At 38.4% G+C, this 19,190-nt stretch overlaps 1 protein-coding gene across 4 annotated transcripts in view; it reads left to right on the top strand.

Annotated features, from left to right (window-relative positions):
• Nucleotides 1-1,641: 1,641 nt before the first annotated feature.
• Nucleotides 1,642-19,190, top strand: part of TMTC3 (transmembrane O-mannosyltransferase targeting cadherins 3) — a 29,643-nt gene continuing 12,094 nt past the window's right edge. Inside the window, exons 1-9 of one of the 4 annotated variants that reach the window (XM_036400730.2) lie at nt 1,642-1,721; nt 2,319-2,361; nt 9,250-9,361; nt 9,969-10,185; nt 11,161-11,379; nt 15,122-15,221; nt 15,925-16,040; nt 17,602-17,774; nt 18,545-18,797. In XM_036400730.2, the coding sequence (XP_036256623.1) occupies nt 9,997-10,185; nt 11,161-11,379; nt 15,122-15,221; nt 15,925-16,040; nt 17,602-17,774; nt 18,545-18,797 (1,050 nt within the window). In that variant the 5' untranslated portion in view covers nt 1,642-1,721; nt 2,319-2,361; nt 9,250-9,361; nt 9,969-9,996. Of the gene's footprint in view, nt 1,722-2,318; nt 2,362-9,245; nt 9,362-9,968; nt 10,186-11,160; nt 11,380-15,121; nt 15,222-15,924; nt 16,041-17,601; nt 17,775-18,544; nt 18,798-19,190 lie in introns of all 4 variants that reach the window. The other 3 variants (XM_036400728.2, XM_036400731.2, XM_036400732.2) reach the window with 3 other exon arrangements.

The raw sequence follows: 19,190 nt of genomic DNA on the forward strand, positions 1-19,190 counted from the left end.
GTTCTTAAACATATTTATTTTTTCTTAAGCAATGAGATGTAAAATTTAGAAGTTTTAAATGCTCAACAATCAAAACTATTCTGAAAGCAAATACACAAACTTACTACTGTCAATCCTTTCCCACCTTCCATCTCTCATGTATCTTTTTCCCTTAACTTAAAAAATAATGACCTAAGAAAATATCAGTCCTAAAATTTTATCCAAAAGGATAAAACATAACTGGATTGTACATAAACAACTGAATCCAACTTGTTGGGAGACCAGCTACAGTAAGGTAGGGGGGCACAACCCATGCACAGAGTATGGTCCACAGTATGTACATACTGTGAGAAAATTTATTTAATTTAAAAGTTGTTGTTTTTTTTTTTTTTTTCAATCTTCACTTGTCTGTTGTTTTCAAGTAAAACCCGTGGTTTTAGTAAACAGATGATCTGTGTGGTGAGACGCTGAACTCATGGGTCTACAAAACGTGTGAAATAGATGGGGATTTGGTATTAGTTACCACAAGATTTTCTGGACTTACTCAGGGTATAAAGCACACATAAAAAGTTCAGATGTCGTAAAGTTCAGCAGTCTCAGATGGAAAAGGAAGTCTGGAGGGTATGCTCAAGTACTACCAGAACATCAATGCCCTGGGTCTGACTAGAGGAAACCACGCAGAGGCAGCCAAGTTCATGTGGTGACACCTTGCCATCACAGGGAGGTCACGCACCACTGGGAAGAGCAGATCTTTTCCCACCAGGGTGTGTGTAGTGGGCAGCATAGAGTCCCCTGCACACGAGGGGGACGGAGCATCAAGAAGCACCACAGCCACGCGGGAGATGTGCTCTGCTAACTCCGCATTTATTACATGCCGTAACCCAGTGTAAGCTACTTTTGACTTTCAAATTGCATTTACCCGGAGTAGCTCTGAGAAGCACAAGGTCTTAATTACAAAACCCCAACCAAGAGAGGATCTTCGCAGGTTCCTATTCTCTCCTCTTTGGCATATCCCAGACACAGGATACAGTGTCAGCCCAGGATCCCTCCAGGATGCTGCTGAGACAATTTTGTCCCCGTTTCATTCCAGCTCTGCTGAACTAACAACCTGCCTTATTCTGCAGCCGCCTTCCCAAGGAGGCGCAGCAGAGGCAGCAGCCGAGAGCAAACCGGGTCGCCCTATCCCCGGGCTCAGCCTGCGCCGGACGCGCCTGCCCGGGACCCGCGGCCGGCCTGCCGCCGCCCCTAGCCCGGCTGCTCCCGGGGGAGCCGCTCCGGCCGGAGGCAGCTTTTGGTCTCCTGGCCGGTGCACCCCCCGCCCCGTGGCCTCACCGCTCCCGGGGATGACGGTGGCCGCTGCCAGGCGACGCCATCAGACTCTCCCGCGGTCCCGGATACTCGTGGGCGCAGGGAAAGTCAGCGCTTCCGTGGCACCCACAGACAAGCCCCACGGCGCCAAGCGAGCTCTCCCAGTGCCGAGGAGCAGCCAGGCGGGTAGGGCGCGATCCCGCCCGAGAGCGCCGCTTCGCCGGGGCAACGGCCTCGAGCACCACCCCCGCCACCGGGCGGGCTCCCGGGGACTACAGCTCCCGGCATGCCTCTGGGCCGACCGCCCCGCTCACTTTTTTCCCGATAGCCTCTGCGGGGCGCCGCGCATGCTCCATGTGCGGCGGCGGCGGAGTGCGCGGTGGGTGGTGGCTCCGGTGGCGGGGCCGCGGCTCCGGTGTTGGTGCCGGCCTCAGGTAGGGCGGGCACGGCGCGCTGCGGCCGCGCCCCGCGGCTGGCCTTGCCGGGCTGGGGGGGAGGAAGGAAGGACTGGGTCCGGTGTAGCTGCTGCCTGCGGTAGTTTCGGTCCGCCGGCTGTGCCTGCCGTGCCCCGTCGGTGAGCCCCCCGCTCCTGCCGGGCGGCGGCGCGGCCTCGCCCGCTGATTGCGGCGCTTGAGCGGCGAACGGGATCGCGCCCTGGCTCTGCCGCCTCCGCCGCCCAGGCTGCCCTTGCCTTGCCTTGCCTTGCCTGCCTCGCCCCAGCGCTGCGGGCAGCGTGCTGGTTCCTGCCCGGACGGCGGGAGGGCTGCGGGGCTGCCGGGTACGGGTGCGCTTTGGGGTGGACAGGGAACAGTGGCGGCCAGAAGGCGCGGGGAAAGCACACCTATAAATTACTTGAATCCTTTGCGTACTACTAGCCAGCAAGTCTGAGTTTTGGTAGAGGCCTGATAGCTGATAAAGTTTGGGCTCCAGTGTTTTAGTTAAAGGGGTATGAAGGCATCTTTTCAAATAAAAAAAGAAAACTAGTAACCATTTCAGGCATGTTTATCTCTTTGTATTTGTTTGTTCAACAGCTGTGGAGAGCTGAAGTGGATTTGCTTTGTTTTGTTTTTAATGGTAAGAGAAAGGCGATTATAACGTTATCTTTGTACTTTTGTCCTTTTTTGGATTAATAACACTTTTCAATGTTTTTGGTATCTCTTGATCGGTATATCTTTGATATTTAGTAGGAGAGTGATAAGATACAAGATGCCTTGCACTCCTTATAGTTATGCAGTCACAGCACAACTCCAAAGACTTCTATATCTCAGCAAGGGGTTGGTTAATTGTAGTTCCATATTGGGTGCAAAAAGCAAACTGTGTAGTTAGGGAAGGGAAAGAGACTGGGTTATATTTAATGAATGGGTAATGTTACTAAAAATGAAGTTAAGTATGGTTAGGTGTAAAACAATTATTTATTAGTAGCATGGACTTTTTTAGGTGTAGGAAGTGACACAGAAAATAATGGCACCTTAGCCACAAACTAAGCCTTCAGGAAATGAATCCTTCTGTGGCAGAGAAATTAATCCATTGATGCTGGAATGCTGGAATAACATTCTGTATAGGAGGCTTTTTTTTAATCATCTTCATCATCTTAACCAGCTGTTAATGCCGGTATAGCTATTTAATGTGCTTTATTTAATACGCAACTGCATTTTTGAGTGTTCTCTTGTAGAATCAGCAGAGAACACGTTTCTACATTTACTGTTAGTGAAACCATATCTGGGTTGTAATTGTGTAGTGCAGCTACTAAAGACCATTGGTGCAGAAATAAAAAGTATTTGGATTTGAGGTGGGCATTGAAACTCCAAAAGTGAAAAAAGAGTAAAAGCAATTGAAGTATTAACCCCACACAAAATGAGAAAACATTTAAAATACAGCGTGGCTTGGACCAAGTAAATTAGTATGTTTTGCATCACCTCACATGATGAACTTTGTCTAAGTGAATCTTCTTTAGTGGAATAGATACTTACAGTTCTGGAGCCAAGGAATCACTTCAGCTCCATGGTGAACAGTTTGACCTACTCTGATAGAAGAGTTAGGCATACATGTTAAATCACAGCTTTGATAACAGTGTGCCCTTGCAAAGACCTAATAGAAAAACTGCACCATGAAAAGCCTAATGGAATGTTATTTAAAGTACATAAGAAATCTTATACAGACCCAGCATACTAAGTAAGGACAGAGTAGCAGAGTCTAAAGGCTGTGTTTTCACCTTATACCTCACATGTAGCTTTTGTTCATTTATTCTTTGGAGTAAACAAGCATACAGTTTGTGCTGTTGCATTTCTTGAACAGTGAGAGTGGTGATAAGTGTTATATTAGAGACACTATTTTTGCATCAGTGAGGCCACAAAAGATGTTTTATGTAGTTGCTCTAAATAGGATGGGCATTATTTTGCTACTGTTTAAACGTAGCAAAAACCCCCTAAAGGCTTGACATTGAAATGTGAGATTCTGTTACTGATTTAAGTTTCTAAGTTACAAAGTACAAGCTAGACCTGTGTGGTTTGTATTTCAACTGGTGTGTACTAGTTGCAATATATCCACTCAGAACAAATTGAAGCTAATCCACCACCTAAACCAGTAGCTTCTTACCCATTTTAAATTGTGTTACATTTTGGTCCTTGTTTGTATCAGAGTAACCTAAAATATCTGGAGTGTTAGTCCAGCTGCCTGGTTGCCCACAAGTTCTTTCCCCGTGGGAGATCTTTCGTCTGGCCTGCAACACAAGTTCTGACTTTGTATCAGAACTGCCGGTGCACTTCTAGTTAATCCTTCAGAACCATGTGAAGAGATGGCTGCAGGCCTTCCTGAGCAGTGAAGAGTATTTCTTAGTAGTCCCATGCCTCTTGATCTGGTAGCAAAAACCTTGCAGAAGGTTTTCACAATAAATTTTTTCTTGTTATATTTTTCCTGGTTTAGGATTTCAGCAAGATGAAAGGGAAATTCAGGCATGTTTTGTATTATTTCTCCTCTCATCTTCCCAAATACTTCTTGCTTTCTAGATCAGATTCAAGCCAAATCATTTAAATTTCAGCTGTGCAACTAAGTTTTTTCCTATTGGAGTTGTACCTTGGAGTGGCATGAGTAGATAAAGTTTAAGGCTTTGTTGGAAAGGCAAAATAGAAACAAAATTATGATCTCTCTCTGTCAGTAAACATTTGTAATAATCAGCACAAAATGTTCACTTTGACTCAGAATAAAAATAAACAAAGGTTAGCAAGTAGGCAATACAAATTAGGACATTAGCGGAGCCTCAAAAGATTAATTAAAAATGCTATTTTGAAGTGACTGTGCTATTGGTTTGTATATATCTGCAGATATTCATCAGTTCAGCTACCAGCTCTTAGATGAACTAGTTGCTTACCTGTTTAAAAATAAAAATAACCCTAGGAGTGATTTTAACGGCTTTTCACTTTCTTCCACCTTTGATAATTTGAAGGTTTCTGTGTGAACTGTAAGTGATGTTCTAAACAGTTCAGAACCTTCAGTGATTAATAAAGTTTGTGTCTCTAGTAAATAAATCTCTAGTATTGCCTGATTATTTTTTAGTAAATTGGCATGACACGTTTCAATGCCTTTCAATCCATGCAAGTGCCATTACTCAGTAGAAGAAAAAAATTTAAATGTATGTTTAAGTTTCTAAAGTTTGATAGTCAGATGTGTCTAACAGACAAATCATAGTTGTTCCTGCAAGGGTCTTTTAATGTAAGGTAGCAGATAGCTAATGATGGAATGCTAAATAACTTTTGCATGTTTTGGGGATTGCAGCTGTGTTCTTGCCAAGATAGACACTTGCCATTTTTTTCTAAATTGATGGACAGAAAATGGCTTCTGCACTCCCAAATTTCCCAACTGAGGATACTCTTAGACCATCATTATGCATTTTTTATTTGCGACAGAGGTTTTCTTATGCAGACTACTTCATCTTGCAACATGTGGTGTGCTAAACCGTCCATAGTGTCATGGATTTAGTAGCAATCATTGAGAAATGTGTCTTCTTACCTTCTAAAGGTGCTTTGGCTCTTTTGGTGGTTGTTACTTGGTTTTTTGTCAGTGCATTTTTTCAGTTTTGTGAAACTTTCTTACATTTGACTCTTGCCTGTTATTCTTGAAGACTGGATGAACTAATAGAGTGATCTCAAGAAGCTGGAACAGGATAACTATGTACTTTATGAGCCAAATGGGCTTGAGAGTTCTGGTTCTCTTCTGTCCTTTCCATTTAGTGTCTCTGTACAAATGTGAAAACGGTGCTGTGCAAAGTGCAGATTTCTGTGCCAAGCAGCCTAAGAGATTTAGTCCAATGATAAGCTGTTTTGCACAGACTGGGTATTCTTTTTTTTACAGTTGGCTCTGATGACTACTGTGCATTTTCTGACTCTTAAGGTTTACTTTGCTGTTCATTGTTTTCAGCTGTATATTCTTCATGACACGGTCAGATATTGTTGTAAATTAAAGCATCCAACAGAAGTCTTTGTAATAAAGTATGCAAAGTACATGTCTGTCCTGATTTCATCCAGTCAAATGGTAGCTCTGTGGCTGTGTACTAAACCACAAGCTGGCAGTCATACAGCCCAAGGGCTGCTTAAAGTATCTCAGGGGCAGTCTTAGTAGCTGTGAAAGTAGCAGGTAAGTGAGATGAAAAAATAACCTGAGAGTTGGTCAGTCTGTTTGCAAGTTTAGGACTAGGCAGTGATGTGGTTCTCCCTTGCAGCAAGTCTGTTTTAGCAAAGAAGTTGTTAGGCAGCATTTTGCAGGTGTTTATCAAATACATCCATCATTGGAAGTGAAGTACTGGCCCTTGCAAGACCATACTTGGCTTGATCAACATGTCAGTTGGTAAGAAGGAGAATATATCCACTCACATGAGCAGCCCAGTCATATCAAGGCTCCAGCAGCCTCTTGCATGTCTGTGATTTGCAAGCTTCTCAGTCTAATATACTCCTTACATGGATTCTTTCTTTCCAACATCAAACTGATAATAGATTAGTTGGCATGAAAGTTATTTTGGTTGCCAAGAAGCAGTTGCTGTTTTCCACTGAGTTTATGGGCAGGCATACTTTTGCCTGGCTTACCAAGTACGGGTGATCTTTTATAAACCTCTGATTTAGTTTTGCATTCTCAGCATGTTGATGATCATTGCAGGTTTGGAGCTTGGAGTGTGAGGGTGGACCCAGCTACAGTAGCAGATAGGAAGTAGTAGTTCTGATTGCAAGACTTGCTCAAAATCTGCATTGTTATGCTAACATAAAGGACTGCAATTTTATTTATGCTTTAGGTCAGCAAGAACATTAAAAGTACTCTGTAATCAGACCAGGTGGAAAAAAGTAATTTTCCTAACTCTGTGTATCTTTACAGTACATTTCAGGAAAATAAGACCTTAGAATGCCAGAATGCAAGTCAGAAGGAGTAAAGTACCTGTACTGCAGTTTTGTGCAATCTACAGGTTTTATGTGGCCTTACATTTCCCATTTTTCTCTTTGTGCTTAGCCTGGAAGCAGAGTGCTTGAATATGAGGGCTTTACAAGATTCCCATTATGCCTCTCAGTTTTCAAGACCTAGTGCTTTAGCACACAACTAAAATTTGAGAGGGGTATGGTGTGATGCTTTAAAGGTTACTAAGTTTGATACAGTTCAAGCAGTATGTTGGGTGACTTGCTGCTAAACCAGAACAGTGCATTTTGTTGCATATATTCATTGCCTATAGTAAATTTAGTAAACTTGTTCAGGATTGTCTGGAGTGTCTGTGACTCAAATACTTGCCTTGAAAGACCAAGGTATAGCCATGTATTTGCATGTAGTTGTAATTGTATCTGTGATTGAAATGTGCGAAGGTGAATTGCAATAAAAGCTTTCCGTGTTAAATGTGGATATTTTCTGGAGTTCTCTGATGGTGGGCTAGCCACTAAAACATGAACTTTGGATTTATCTAATATCTGAATTTATTTATGCTTAAGAGTTCCCTTTCATTCAAATGAAAACAGTATTTTCCCTACAGCTGTCATGTAGGTAAGTGGAGCTCTGTCAGGGAGCAGCATGGTCAATAACGGTGTAGTGTGGAGTTCTGGGTGGAAGGAATGCTAGAAATTCAGAGCAAAAAGAAAGGCTTGTGGAAGCATTAGTATCACCTGGGATTAAGGGATAAGTATAGTAGATGTTTTGACATACTTTTTCATGTGTGGAAAAGTGAAAACCTAAAAGTTGAAAGAGCTAATAATTAAGGTTGCTTAAGCTTTTCATTTTGGTAAGATGCAGTACTTAGAAATCAATTTTGGTTTTTTGCTAGTTGGGTAACTAGCTGTTTCTGAATAAGTATTGTTAAAGAATTAGAAGTCACCAAAACCCTACTCACCTAACAGAACCTTTTCTTAAAGGTTGAATTTAAATAAATCTTACAGTTGGTTCTGTGTGGTAATATTACTATGTCACAGTATTTAAAATAATAAAGGCTAGTATGTTGGAAAATCCTGACATGTTTATTGTAGGTCCTTTTCAGATATCACTGCTTTTCAGTAGGATTAGTGAACTTCAACAAGGAGGAAGTGGACTCTTTAGAAGCTGTTGCAAAAAAGGAATTTCAAATTCTGGCAGGGTAGAAGCATAATGTTTCATATCCACCTTTGAAGGGGGATCTAAAAAAGTAATGAGTTAAAGTTCAAAAGTGTATTCCTGTAGCATGCTTTGTTTTCTTAATAAGATTTCTCTGTCTGCGAAGAGGATCGCAGACATGTTCAATTGTAAACTTATCTTAGTGTTTTAAAGTAATCAGATCAAGCCCATGGTAGGGGGATTGGAACTAGATGATCTTTAAGGTCCCTTCCAACCCAAACCATTGTGTGATTCTATGAAAAAGGTGTCACAACATCCTTCAACATTATGGTGGGTTTTTTATTTGTTTTTGTTAATTACAAAGGTGGTGGCAGCTTTAAAAAAAAAAGGCTTTCTTTGTTGGAGTGACATCAATGGCCAGTGCTCCAAGTACTAAAAAACACCAAATGGTTTGGTTTGATTTCTTTGAAATTATATATGTCCTGGTTTTCAGTTTAGCTGCACCTGCATCTTGTTGTATGTGTATTCCTTCCTGTACCTACTGTTCCTTTGCCACTAGTTGTGGTGGTGAGTGATTGTGAGCTCTCAGGTCCACCCTCCAAACTACAAACAAGATCACCTATCTAGATCTTTGTGGCCTGTATTAAGAGTTCAAGAAGGAAGTATTAAGAGTTCAAGTGTGGAGTATTAAGAGTTCAAGAAGCATTTGGACAACACTCTCAGGCCCCTTGTGTGATTCTTGGGATTGTCCTCTGCAGGGCCAGAAGTTGGACTCAGTGATCCTTGTGAGTCCTTTCCAGCTCAGCATGTTTTATGATAAATCTGAACACAATTTTTTAAAAGCCCAGTAGACCAGAGAAAAAAAAATCACCAGAATTTCAGTGTTTAGGCCAATAAAGCAGACTGTAGCTTTCAAATAGCTCATCAGCTTTGATGTGTGAACTGTGATAAACATAAGGCTGCAGTCATTATGTATTCATGGATCCACATTATCTGGCTAATATTAGCTGCTCTGTGTCCTTACAGATGCTCCCCCTCTACAGTTTGGGGGGAAAATACTCTTGTTCAGTCATGTCCATTTTCTCAAAATGAAGTTAGTGTTCAACTGTCTGTAGCTTTTCAGTATCATCAGTCCCAGCAGTTGGCAGTGGTCTGTGCAGATTCACTAATGGTCAAAAGAAATACCTTTGACCTGTAGTTACCTTCTTACTTTTCCGAGGCAGAACAGTATTTTTGAACAACCCAATACACAGTAATTTCACCTTTTGATCAGCTCACCCATAGAATATTATGTAAATAATCATAAAACTGCTGATTAATAATTTCTAGAGCTTAGGAAGTTAAGCAAGATGAGAGAAAATAATACAAGATAAAGTTAATTTTGGTTTTTTGCATACTATTTTTTTTAGACAGTAGTCTCATGAACAGTCCGTGACATCAGAGCAACTGGCAGAGTTGAGGAAAAAAATGACCTTTTCATGAACTTCTACAAAGAATGCTAATGAGCCTAGTGTGACCTTCAATGGTAAGTTTAAAATTATTCATGTCCTTTACCTGTCCTTGAACCCCTATATTTATGAAATTCTACAAGTTTCCAGTTTGTTCATCAGAACGTTCAAAGTTTGGTTTAGTTTTAATTGATTTTGAAATATTTTGAGAAACACCTTTAAATCTAAACCCCATAAATAATTGACACAGTATCTGCCTCATTGCTAACTAAGAATTTGTGTATGTTAAATTACTCAGGATTCCAGAGAACTTATTTTTCATAGTTTATCAGTTTACACCACTCTCTTGAACTGCAATAGCTGTCTGCAAAAGCTACATCACAATTTATTATAAATGCTTTTTTTTCTTTGCCCGCAAGTAAAACATGAAAAGTAGCAGTGTATCTACCTTTTGTAAGGCTTTTTAAGGGTAAGATATTTTAATGAGCGTATTTACTTTAAACACTGAACCATGTTACATGTGTGACTTGAGGAAAAACTTTTCTATCTTACTGATTTATAGGTATGGAGTGTCATTAACTTTTAAAGTGTTTGATGTCTTAATTTGACTTTTTAAATCAAGTTTAGTAAGTAACTACTCAAGTTTAGTAAGTAACTACTCAAGTTTCTCTACGTATATTTCAGTTCCTGTCCATGAAACCTCCTTGAGAAGATGGCTGACGTAAGCCTGAAGGAAGCTGCACTAATAGTTGGTGTGGTGGCAGCCTGCTACTGGAACAGTCTCTTTTGTGGGTTTGTTTTTGATGATGTTTCAGCAATTTTGGACAATAAAGATTTGCATCCTTCTACTCCATTAAGAAATCTGTTTCAGAATGACTTCTGGGGCACTCCAATGTCTGAGGTAGGTGGTTTGTGAAACACTTTGAAACATTTAGGAAATTGAAAAAACCTTGCAGAGTGTTTTTACACTTCTTTTCCCTAGTGTGGTTTTAACAGAATAGCTTGGATTTGATGGAATTTGGTGCTGTTAGTGTTTTGTACAATAATATCAGGAACACGTGTAGTTTATATTCTTTCCCTTTGTTCAATAAAAGAACTGGTAAGAAGGTGAAGTTGTACTGACAGCATACAGCTGCATGATGTTATTTCCTATGTAATTGCAATATCAAAATTGAACAACTCTGACCAATTTCTTTTCTCTTTTCAAATTAGATAATGCCATGCAAGGGCATTTATTTCTGAATGCAACCTGGAAGGAAAAATAACACTTAAACAACAAAGCTTGGAATTAGAATATTGATTCCTTTAAATTTATTTAAGTGTAGATATATATATATATAGATATATAGATATGAATTCAGAGTTTCTGATTTGTAATCATATAGAGTGGCTGTGTATTATCTGAAAAGCTGCATTGGCATTGAAGCTTTTGATAAACATCGTTAAATGGCAATAGCTAAAGGATTTTGATACAATTTTAAAAGTCACACATGGTGTTATTGCTGAGCAAATGAATAAAAATTCTCTCCCATTCATACATTCTCTGCTTATCAAGGCATTCCACTTTATAATCTTTTCTTATGTTCATAACCTACAGGGTTATTTCCTTGTGACCTACTATTTGCTAGCTTAGTATGTTTTTACATGTTTTTACTGAAAAAAAATCCTTAACCATGCCCAGAGGAAAAAAGCTTTTTTTTTTTTTTTTTTTTTTTTTTTTTTTGTGGCGCTACTGATTTTCCAGTCTTTGTTTTGAAGGTAGATGCCTGACAGTGGAAGGAGATTCAGGTATGGATAGGTGTTTAGGAAGGTATTTTGGAGTGAAAGTCATTTTGTAAGTTAGTGGTGACGGATTGTTTTATTTGTTTTCTTTCAGGAGAGGAGTCATAAATCTTATCGTCCCCTTACAGTTCTAACATTTCGCTTAAACTACTTGTTCAGCGAGTTAAATGCGGTTTCTTACCACTTTCTAAATCTGGTCTTTCATGTGGTGGTTTGCATAGTCTTCCTCAAGGTCTGTAAGCTCTTCCTGGACAACAGGAGCAGTGTAGTTGCATCCTTGCTCTTTGCAGTGCACCCAATACATACTGAAGCGGTAGGTACAGCTATGATCTGCTTAATTTGTTTGAACTGTTTTAATTAAACTTAAATTTCATGGTGTTTGTATCTGCTTGTATATATATAACTTCAGAAAGTATGATTTTATTTGTACTTAATTTTTCCTTTGCAGTGAGTGGTGGAAGTGACAAATTTCCATGCTCAAGAGTTGTTTTATATTACATGCAACTACTGGAAAATAATTAAAGAAACATGAATTTAGTTAATAAATAATTTAGGCCTTTGCTATTCACATTGGCTTTTATGACTTCAGTTTACGTAGACATTTGTGTTCTGTGGTGATTCATACAGTATCCTATTTTGCAAATACTATGAATGCCTCTTAATGCATTTCCAGAATCCCTTGTGGCTAATCACCATGCCTATTGTGTCTGCTTTCTTTTATGTCAATTGTCTCAGTGGGATTTTCTCTAGGATTGTTGTTCCTATGCTATAGCCAGCTTTGGCCCAATTCTGTTTAAACCTTCCATTTTTTTTTAACATACAGCATGCCAGGAAGAAGAAATACATTTCTCTCCTCTCTTCTTTGATTCTGAAGGAATTCTTCACTGCTGTTTTAAAAAAAAACCAAAAAGCTTTGTTTGTACAAGTTTTCTGATTATATACTTTTTAATGGCCAACCAGGCTTGCAGTGTTGTGGAGGAAATCAAGTCTTGTGATCACCATTCGTTAGATTTCTTTCTGCCAGAAAATCTGATAAAGCAGATTTCTGGCATTTTCTGCTGTTATTTCTGCTCCCGTTCAATTTGCTTTCCTGGATTTCAGTACACAGGTATTGCAAAGCCCTGTCTCTTTCTTTTTTTAAAATAGTATTAGCTTATTTTCAGAAAACTGAAAATGTTTGAATCTTTTGCTGCTTTGAAGATTATACCACTTTATTGAGTGGAAGGAGTTTTTTTGGGTGGGGAAGAGGGGAACAGAGTCTTTTGATTTTAATAAAATGAGAGGGCTTTATGTTCTAATTTTTTGGTCCTGATTTTTTGGGTAAAGAGTTTGCATCTATCTCTTATTCACTAGTAGTACAGATCCCTTTAAGCAATAATTAAGAAACCTGCATCATTGCATTTTGAGCAAATTTTACAGGAATTGAGTTGATAAAGTTGGCTGTTATTTAAGCTACTAATACGTCCTTGCTAGAAGTTAATGGGATGTTTAAAATGAGGAAGTTCAGCACCTAAAAATTCCTGTTTGCTCCAAAGCACAAACCCCTTTAAAAACTTGGGGAAAATATGAGTTTAAAAAATTAAAATTCTTTATTTAATTTGGTTTTCTGGTTCTTTGAAAAAACATGTTTTAAATTGCCAAATTTGGCTTTACCTCTTTGTAGTAAATGTGACAGGATCTTTGCAGCAGCGCTAGCAAGTTTCCAGTGACTTAGGTTAGTGGCTCACAGGTTAGATCAGGCAGTGAAATTTTATCACTTCAATTCCAAATTTCAGTGATTCTTTATTATGATTGAACTTTCACATTCCTCCCAAAATAGCAAGTAGCGCAGAGATGCTTTTAGTACTGTGCCATCAGAGTTAGTAAGAAGTACCGTGCAAATCCTACAGCCCGTTGTGTAACAGAAGCTGATTGTGTAAGGCAGAGCTTGTGGAAGGCCTGGTGTGGGCCACGGGAGGGCACTGCAACACAAGGATCGCTACAACCTGGTGCTGGCCTGGAAACGCCACCAAACTGCAATTCTAGTTAAATCCCCCTGCTGGAGTACCCCGGTACTCAGTGAAGAGTTAGATAAGGGCTTGCTTTCTTCTTACCCACACCTCTTTCAGTATGTAAAAAGAACAAATGGAAGCTTCCTTACACAGAAAAAAGGAAGTAATAATGAGATGTATGTTAGGACTAGGATTTTTGGATTTTTATATCTTTTATAATTATAATTGAAAGGTATCTGGTCTTAATTCCTTTAAATTAATCTCTTCCGTATTAATCACCTGTACCGGAGTTTGAAGCAGCAGATACAATACATAAATATTTCAACCCTTTGCCTATCTTAAGATAAACAGTATTTTCCTGGAAAAGTTATCAAAGCAGAAAAAGTAGAAGATCATTTTCTGCTTGAGTTAAGAATTAGAAGCTAGGCTCTTGCAGTGATATCTGTTTTTCTGAGGAAGACATTTTTAGGAAATGAGTTGAATAACAGCATCATAGATTCATCTGTCCTTATCTTTACAATTCCAGTTCAGTCTTGCTAACTGCTTTGCTACTGTTCTGGCCAGAAGTATGTAAACCACCTTTATAACTACAGGATGTCAACTAACTTTGTGAGTGCTGGAATTTTCTCTCATAAGTCACGTTTGTATCCAGAAATAGAACCTCTCTTTTGTTGGCAGTCAACTGTGGAGGCACACCAACATGCTTTATTAATGCTCTCTTTCAACTGATCTACAGATAAAGTTCTCTTTAATGTCTTAATGCTAGACAATTTTGGATTCCAGATCAGGAATCTTTGAAACATCTTAAGATATTTTTGGAAACAAATACTTAGATGCTCTTCAAAATATTAACACAAACTGTAGTGTCTTACCAATGGTGAAACATGCTCTCTCTGTGCGTGATTCAGTGAATCCTTTGGTAAACATACTGTAGTCCCAAGAGAAATACTAGAGTATGATTTCAGATTCAGATTAGAATGCTTTTCTTTACACTGTGACCTTGGATACTGAGTTACTTTCTCATTTTATGCTGTGCTGGATCAATCATGCTTGACCAAGAATGTACTAGCAATAAAACTTTCTAGCTGGGTCCAGATGGAAAAAAGTCAGTTTTCAGCATTGTCATAGTTAAATCATGAGCTATGCAGTGTCCTTAGCTAAATACAACCATCTACCTCAGGACACCATGCTGTTTTTCAGCCATGTTACTTGTAAAAACTTGGAAGCAGTCAGAGGCACTACAGAAGAGGACAAGTGAGGAAGAATGGTGGTCCTAGAAGGTACTGTAGGCAGCACAGTGACTACTGCAATAGCCATGAGCATAATGACCTGTCTTCCATATCTGAGTGTTGGTTTCACTTCAGCATTTTTTGAAAACAGTTTTCAAAATGAGAATGAGTGTATTTCTTTGGGGATTCTGAAAAAACCCTTTGCCATATGCATTTTAACTCTTCTTTGAATTTCATAAAATCCACTCCTCTCTGTCTCATCAAGGGAAGAGAGGTTGTGATTGAACACTGAGGCGGAAATATTGTTGAGTACCTCAGCCATTGTACTACTACTACATTGTTACTTGTCCATTGTTACCAGTTTTTTCAGTACTGTTGGTGTGGGGAGGTACACCTCTGACATTCCTTTTCTGGTTAACCTACCTGTAGAAGCCTTTCTTGTTATTCTTTATGTCCCTTGCCATGTTCAGTTCCAGCTTTGCCTTGGCCTTCCACACTCCATCTCTGCACAGCTGAGCTTTGTCCCAAGTTGCCAGTCCTTGCTTCCTCTGCACGGGCATTTGCTTCTTTCACTTTAGTTTGACCAACAGTTCTCTACTCAACAATACTGACCTCTTACTTTCCTTACCCAATTTCTTGCTCCTGGGGATTAGTAACTCCTGTGTTCTATGGGATACTTCCTTAGAGATCTTCTATCTATATAATAATAAATATCTAGTAACATATAAATGGCATACCTAGATTATTAATAAAAACTCAATAAATGCTACCTTAAAATATCAAATAATAATAAATACTTAATAATAATTAAGGTTTTTCTTCTTTTATTTTTCAGGTAACTGGAGTTGTGGGCAGAGCAGAGCTTTTATCATCTATTTTTTTCCTAGCTGCTTTTTTGTCATACACAAAGTCTAAAGGTCCAGATAATACTATAGGTAAATGATTGACAAATAGAGATATAATTTAGTTTCTTTACCACTGATAAAAATGCTCTTAGAACCATAATAGAGGTGAACTGGTTATTCAGCAAGTGTGTACCAAAACTCCTTCAGAGCCAAGATACCCATATAATACTACTTTCCATTATAAATTGCATTTTTTTCCCCAAGACTTAGGCATTTCTTTAATGCCTTCTTAGTTTTATAACACGTACCCTAGGATATTCTTGCACTGACTTTTATTACTGCAATTTAAGTGGAAGTGTGCTGAGGTGCCTCAGATGGTCAGTCACAAGTAAACTCCAAAGTTTCAGTGCAGATAAAGGAGGCTTCCATCTTTGCCAGAGTCAGATTGACATAGTGAGAAGCCATGACTCCCTATAAAGTATTCCATTTGAAAAAGTGCTCTGGTGATTTAGGAAGTACTGAGATATTTTGTTTTACTTATTATAAATTAGTCTTTTACCCTTAATTTATTTTATTCATTTTAAGGGAGGCAATTTTAATATTGGTGCATATGTATTATTTTCTGTAGAGTAAAAGTGGTCATCTTTCGTAAGACATTACATATACTAAAATATTTACAGAACATACCATATTCAGATGTGAGGAGCCAAAGCCTTCACTTTTTAAAGTAATTTACTTTATTAAATGTGGTTTTTGTAAGATGGAACACTTTCAATATCTTCTTTATTTGCAGTGTGGACACCAATTGCAGTGACTGTATTTCTAGTAGCTGTTGCAACGCTGTGTAAAGAACAAGGAATAACAGTGGTGGGGATATGCTGTGTGTATGAAGTCTTTATTGCTCAAGGGGTAAGCTGTTGAAAAATAAAGTGGATTTCTGTTATGAGACATTAAGTATTTTGAAGCATCATATTTGGCACTGATCTTTCTCAGTTAAGGTTAACTCAATAGTTCTGTTACATTTTTCAGATTTTTTTTGAGTCAATTCATTTTTGACAGTTAACAGTGAGGGAATCAAATAATTTCCAAGTTGTCCTTTACGTGCCATGTGGAGATGTTAGCAAATATACTCAGTAAAGACTTGACAGGTCTTAATGGAAGCCTTTGGTTTTAGCTGACTGAGATTTGCAAATCCTGTAGTAAAAATAGAGAACATATTATATACAAATTCATTTCATCATTTTCTATTGAGTAACCAAATGCTTTAGAGTAGTTCTATTTGAATAAGTAACATTCTTAAGGAATTTGTTGTTCTAAGAATACTGTTATCTGATATATTTCATTTTAAGCATTGATAAGCCTTTAAATTAATAGTGACTTTTCCTTAAAGAAACAAGATTCTCCTGCAATTAAATAATTCTAGACTTTTCAATAACCAAAATAAATTAAAAAATAAAACTTAGCATTCCATATTTTAAGAAGATTTTATAGTTATTTCTTAATTGCTTGCCGGAAAATTTTGCCAAAAATGCGCCAATAAAAGCCAAAAGATTGTCAATCCTGGGGACACATAATCAAGGCTGAAATACCAGAATCACATTGATGTCTTAGTAACTATTGCCTTTGCAGGTCTAGTGAATTAAAATACAATTTTCTAGCTGGATTTTTAAGGAAATCACCAGTATGTGACTGGTTTTCAACCCACTCTTCCTTTCTTTTAGTAACTTTTGATCTGATCTTCAATTTCACTGAAGTTTAATAAGATTGTGTTAGTCAGTTGAGTAGGAAAGATAAAATGCAAACTGAGGCTTCTTCTTAAAGCACAGGTGTCACATGAACTTAGATTTTTACCTGTCCTCAAAAACTTTTCAGTTTGTCTAGTTTAGCCAGCCGGTATATGTGAATCAATAAATCATCACCAGCAGAAGTCATGAAGACAAAGGGAAAGAGGTACACTGAGAAGAAATTAGCTTATGTAATGGGAACCTGTGCAAGGTTATGATGTTCATGAGGCAAGGAGGGATGACTTACTGCAGTAGTGGCATAAAATATAAAGCCAGGGCTAATCAGAAAGCAAGTAGTATTTCTGTCATTCATAAGGAATTTTGTTTATAGGGCAAGTTTTCAGAGGGGCAGATAATTCTGAAAATAGTGATTTTTCTTCTTGAGAGTTCCTTTTGTGGTTTTGATTCATTTGTTCAAGCCTCTGAAGATGATACAATTTTTTGATCTGTCAGCACAAAATAGCTATAGGTGTACAGGTTCAGCTGTGATAGCGTTAGCAAGAATACTTGACTAGTTTATTAGAATAGAGACCTGATTTTGGGGACTTGTCATGAAGGTACTAAGAAGCTGAATTAATTAACTATTGGGAGCAGACGTTTACAGAAAACCAAGGAAAAAAGTATTAGGTAGCTCATATTTATCTAAGGAACTAATGTCTGATTATAAACCATTTTTTAATTTGCAGTACACCTTGCCAGCATTATTGGACACAGCTGTACAGATTCTTCGAGGAAAGGGCAGTATTCCTTTCTCTATGCTCCAAACACTGTTGAAGCTCATAGTCCTAATGTTCAGTACACTCCTGCTTGTAGTTGTCAGAGTCCAGGTTATCCAGTCTCAGCTTCCAGTGTTTACAAGGTAATAGTAATGTGCTTCTTATTTACAGTTGTTTATAAATAAGATGTGACTTAATGAAGTCAGAATGAAATGGCCAAAAATATATGAACTTATGTGTTATTCACCTGTTTCAATATTATTATTCAGTGTCTGTACAATATTGCATTTTTTGTGCATTATTTTGCCATTTAAAAAAGTTTACAGTTGATAGTTCATCTTAATAATTCAGAAATTACATGTCTTATTGCTTAAATATTTTTATTGTCTCTTTATTTGAACCTTGTCTGAATTTTCCAAACCTCTTAAATTTTTCCTCTTCTACATACAGAATATATTTTACATTTTATGTGTGTACTATGCAGAAACCATGGTTGTCTTCAGATAGACTACTTGAAGATGTATATGAATGACGTTAGAACTGAAAGACTAATTTTTCTTAAGCTTGAGCAATGTAGAAACACAAGAATCTAGAACTGTCCCTGAAAAATTGAGACAAACTATTAAAAACATGAACAAGGACCACTGAACTCAACTTGAGGTGTAAATCATTCTGTTTCTTCAAACTTATGTTGATTATATCCCAAAACAGTTTCATAAACATGGAGGAGGCTCTGTCCCTCTCTTCAGTGAATCACTGTGCATGGTTTCACACCTGACAAATGCAGGAAGAGTAGGATATTTTATGTCTGTAATTAGTAATTCTAGCTATGACTCTAAAGTTTACCACAAAGTGAATCAAGATCATATCTTTCTTCATTAAAAGCTCCTTTTTCTCCTTTCTTTTGCTGTAGGTTTGATAACCCAGCTGCTGTTAGTCCATCCCCAGCAAGACAGCTGACTTTCAACTACCTCCTCCCTGTAAATGCTTGGCTTCTTCTCAATCCCTCAGAATTATGCTGTGACTGGACAATGGGAACTATTCCTCTTGTGGAGTCTTTGTTAGATGTTAGAAATATTGCCACCCTTACCTTCTTTTGCTTTCTGGGATCTTTAATGGTCTTCAGTCTCCGATACCCCGGAGATTCCTCCAAGACAGTATTGATGGTATGAATGATGCCCTGGTTTTGTCCTTTTGTTAAGAGCAAGTGGCTCAGGTTGTATCGTCACATGTGTAATCTGCTGTGACCCAGAGATACTATGTGTATCTAGCCTTTTAGGCTAGAATGAACACATAAGAGGAAAATTGTCTGGTGACAAAACTGCTAAATTGCAGTTAAGTATGTGATTCTGTTAGAGATGAGAATAAATATGCCCCTTGTTATGTATTTGTAAACTGTATTGCAGCCTTTCTCAGATATTCAGAGCTCAACTGGCACATGGTGGCTTTCAATAGAATTTAAATGTTTCAAGGACCAGAATGCATTTTCATCCTGCAAGCTGTCTACTTTGTTTAAATGTCAGTAGTCATGATATGTATTTAGCAAAAGATTTGATTTT

The sequence above is a fragment of the Molothrus ater genome, chromosome 5 (assembly GCF_012460135.2).
Source record: "Molothrus ater isolate BHLD 08-10-18 breed brown headed cowbird chromosome 5, BPBGC_Mater_1.1, whole genome shotgun sequence".
In the NCBI taxonomy this organism is placed as follows: domain Eukaryota; kingdom Metazoa; phylum Chordata; class Aves; order Passeriformes; family Icteridae; genus Molothrus; species Molothrus ater.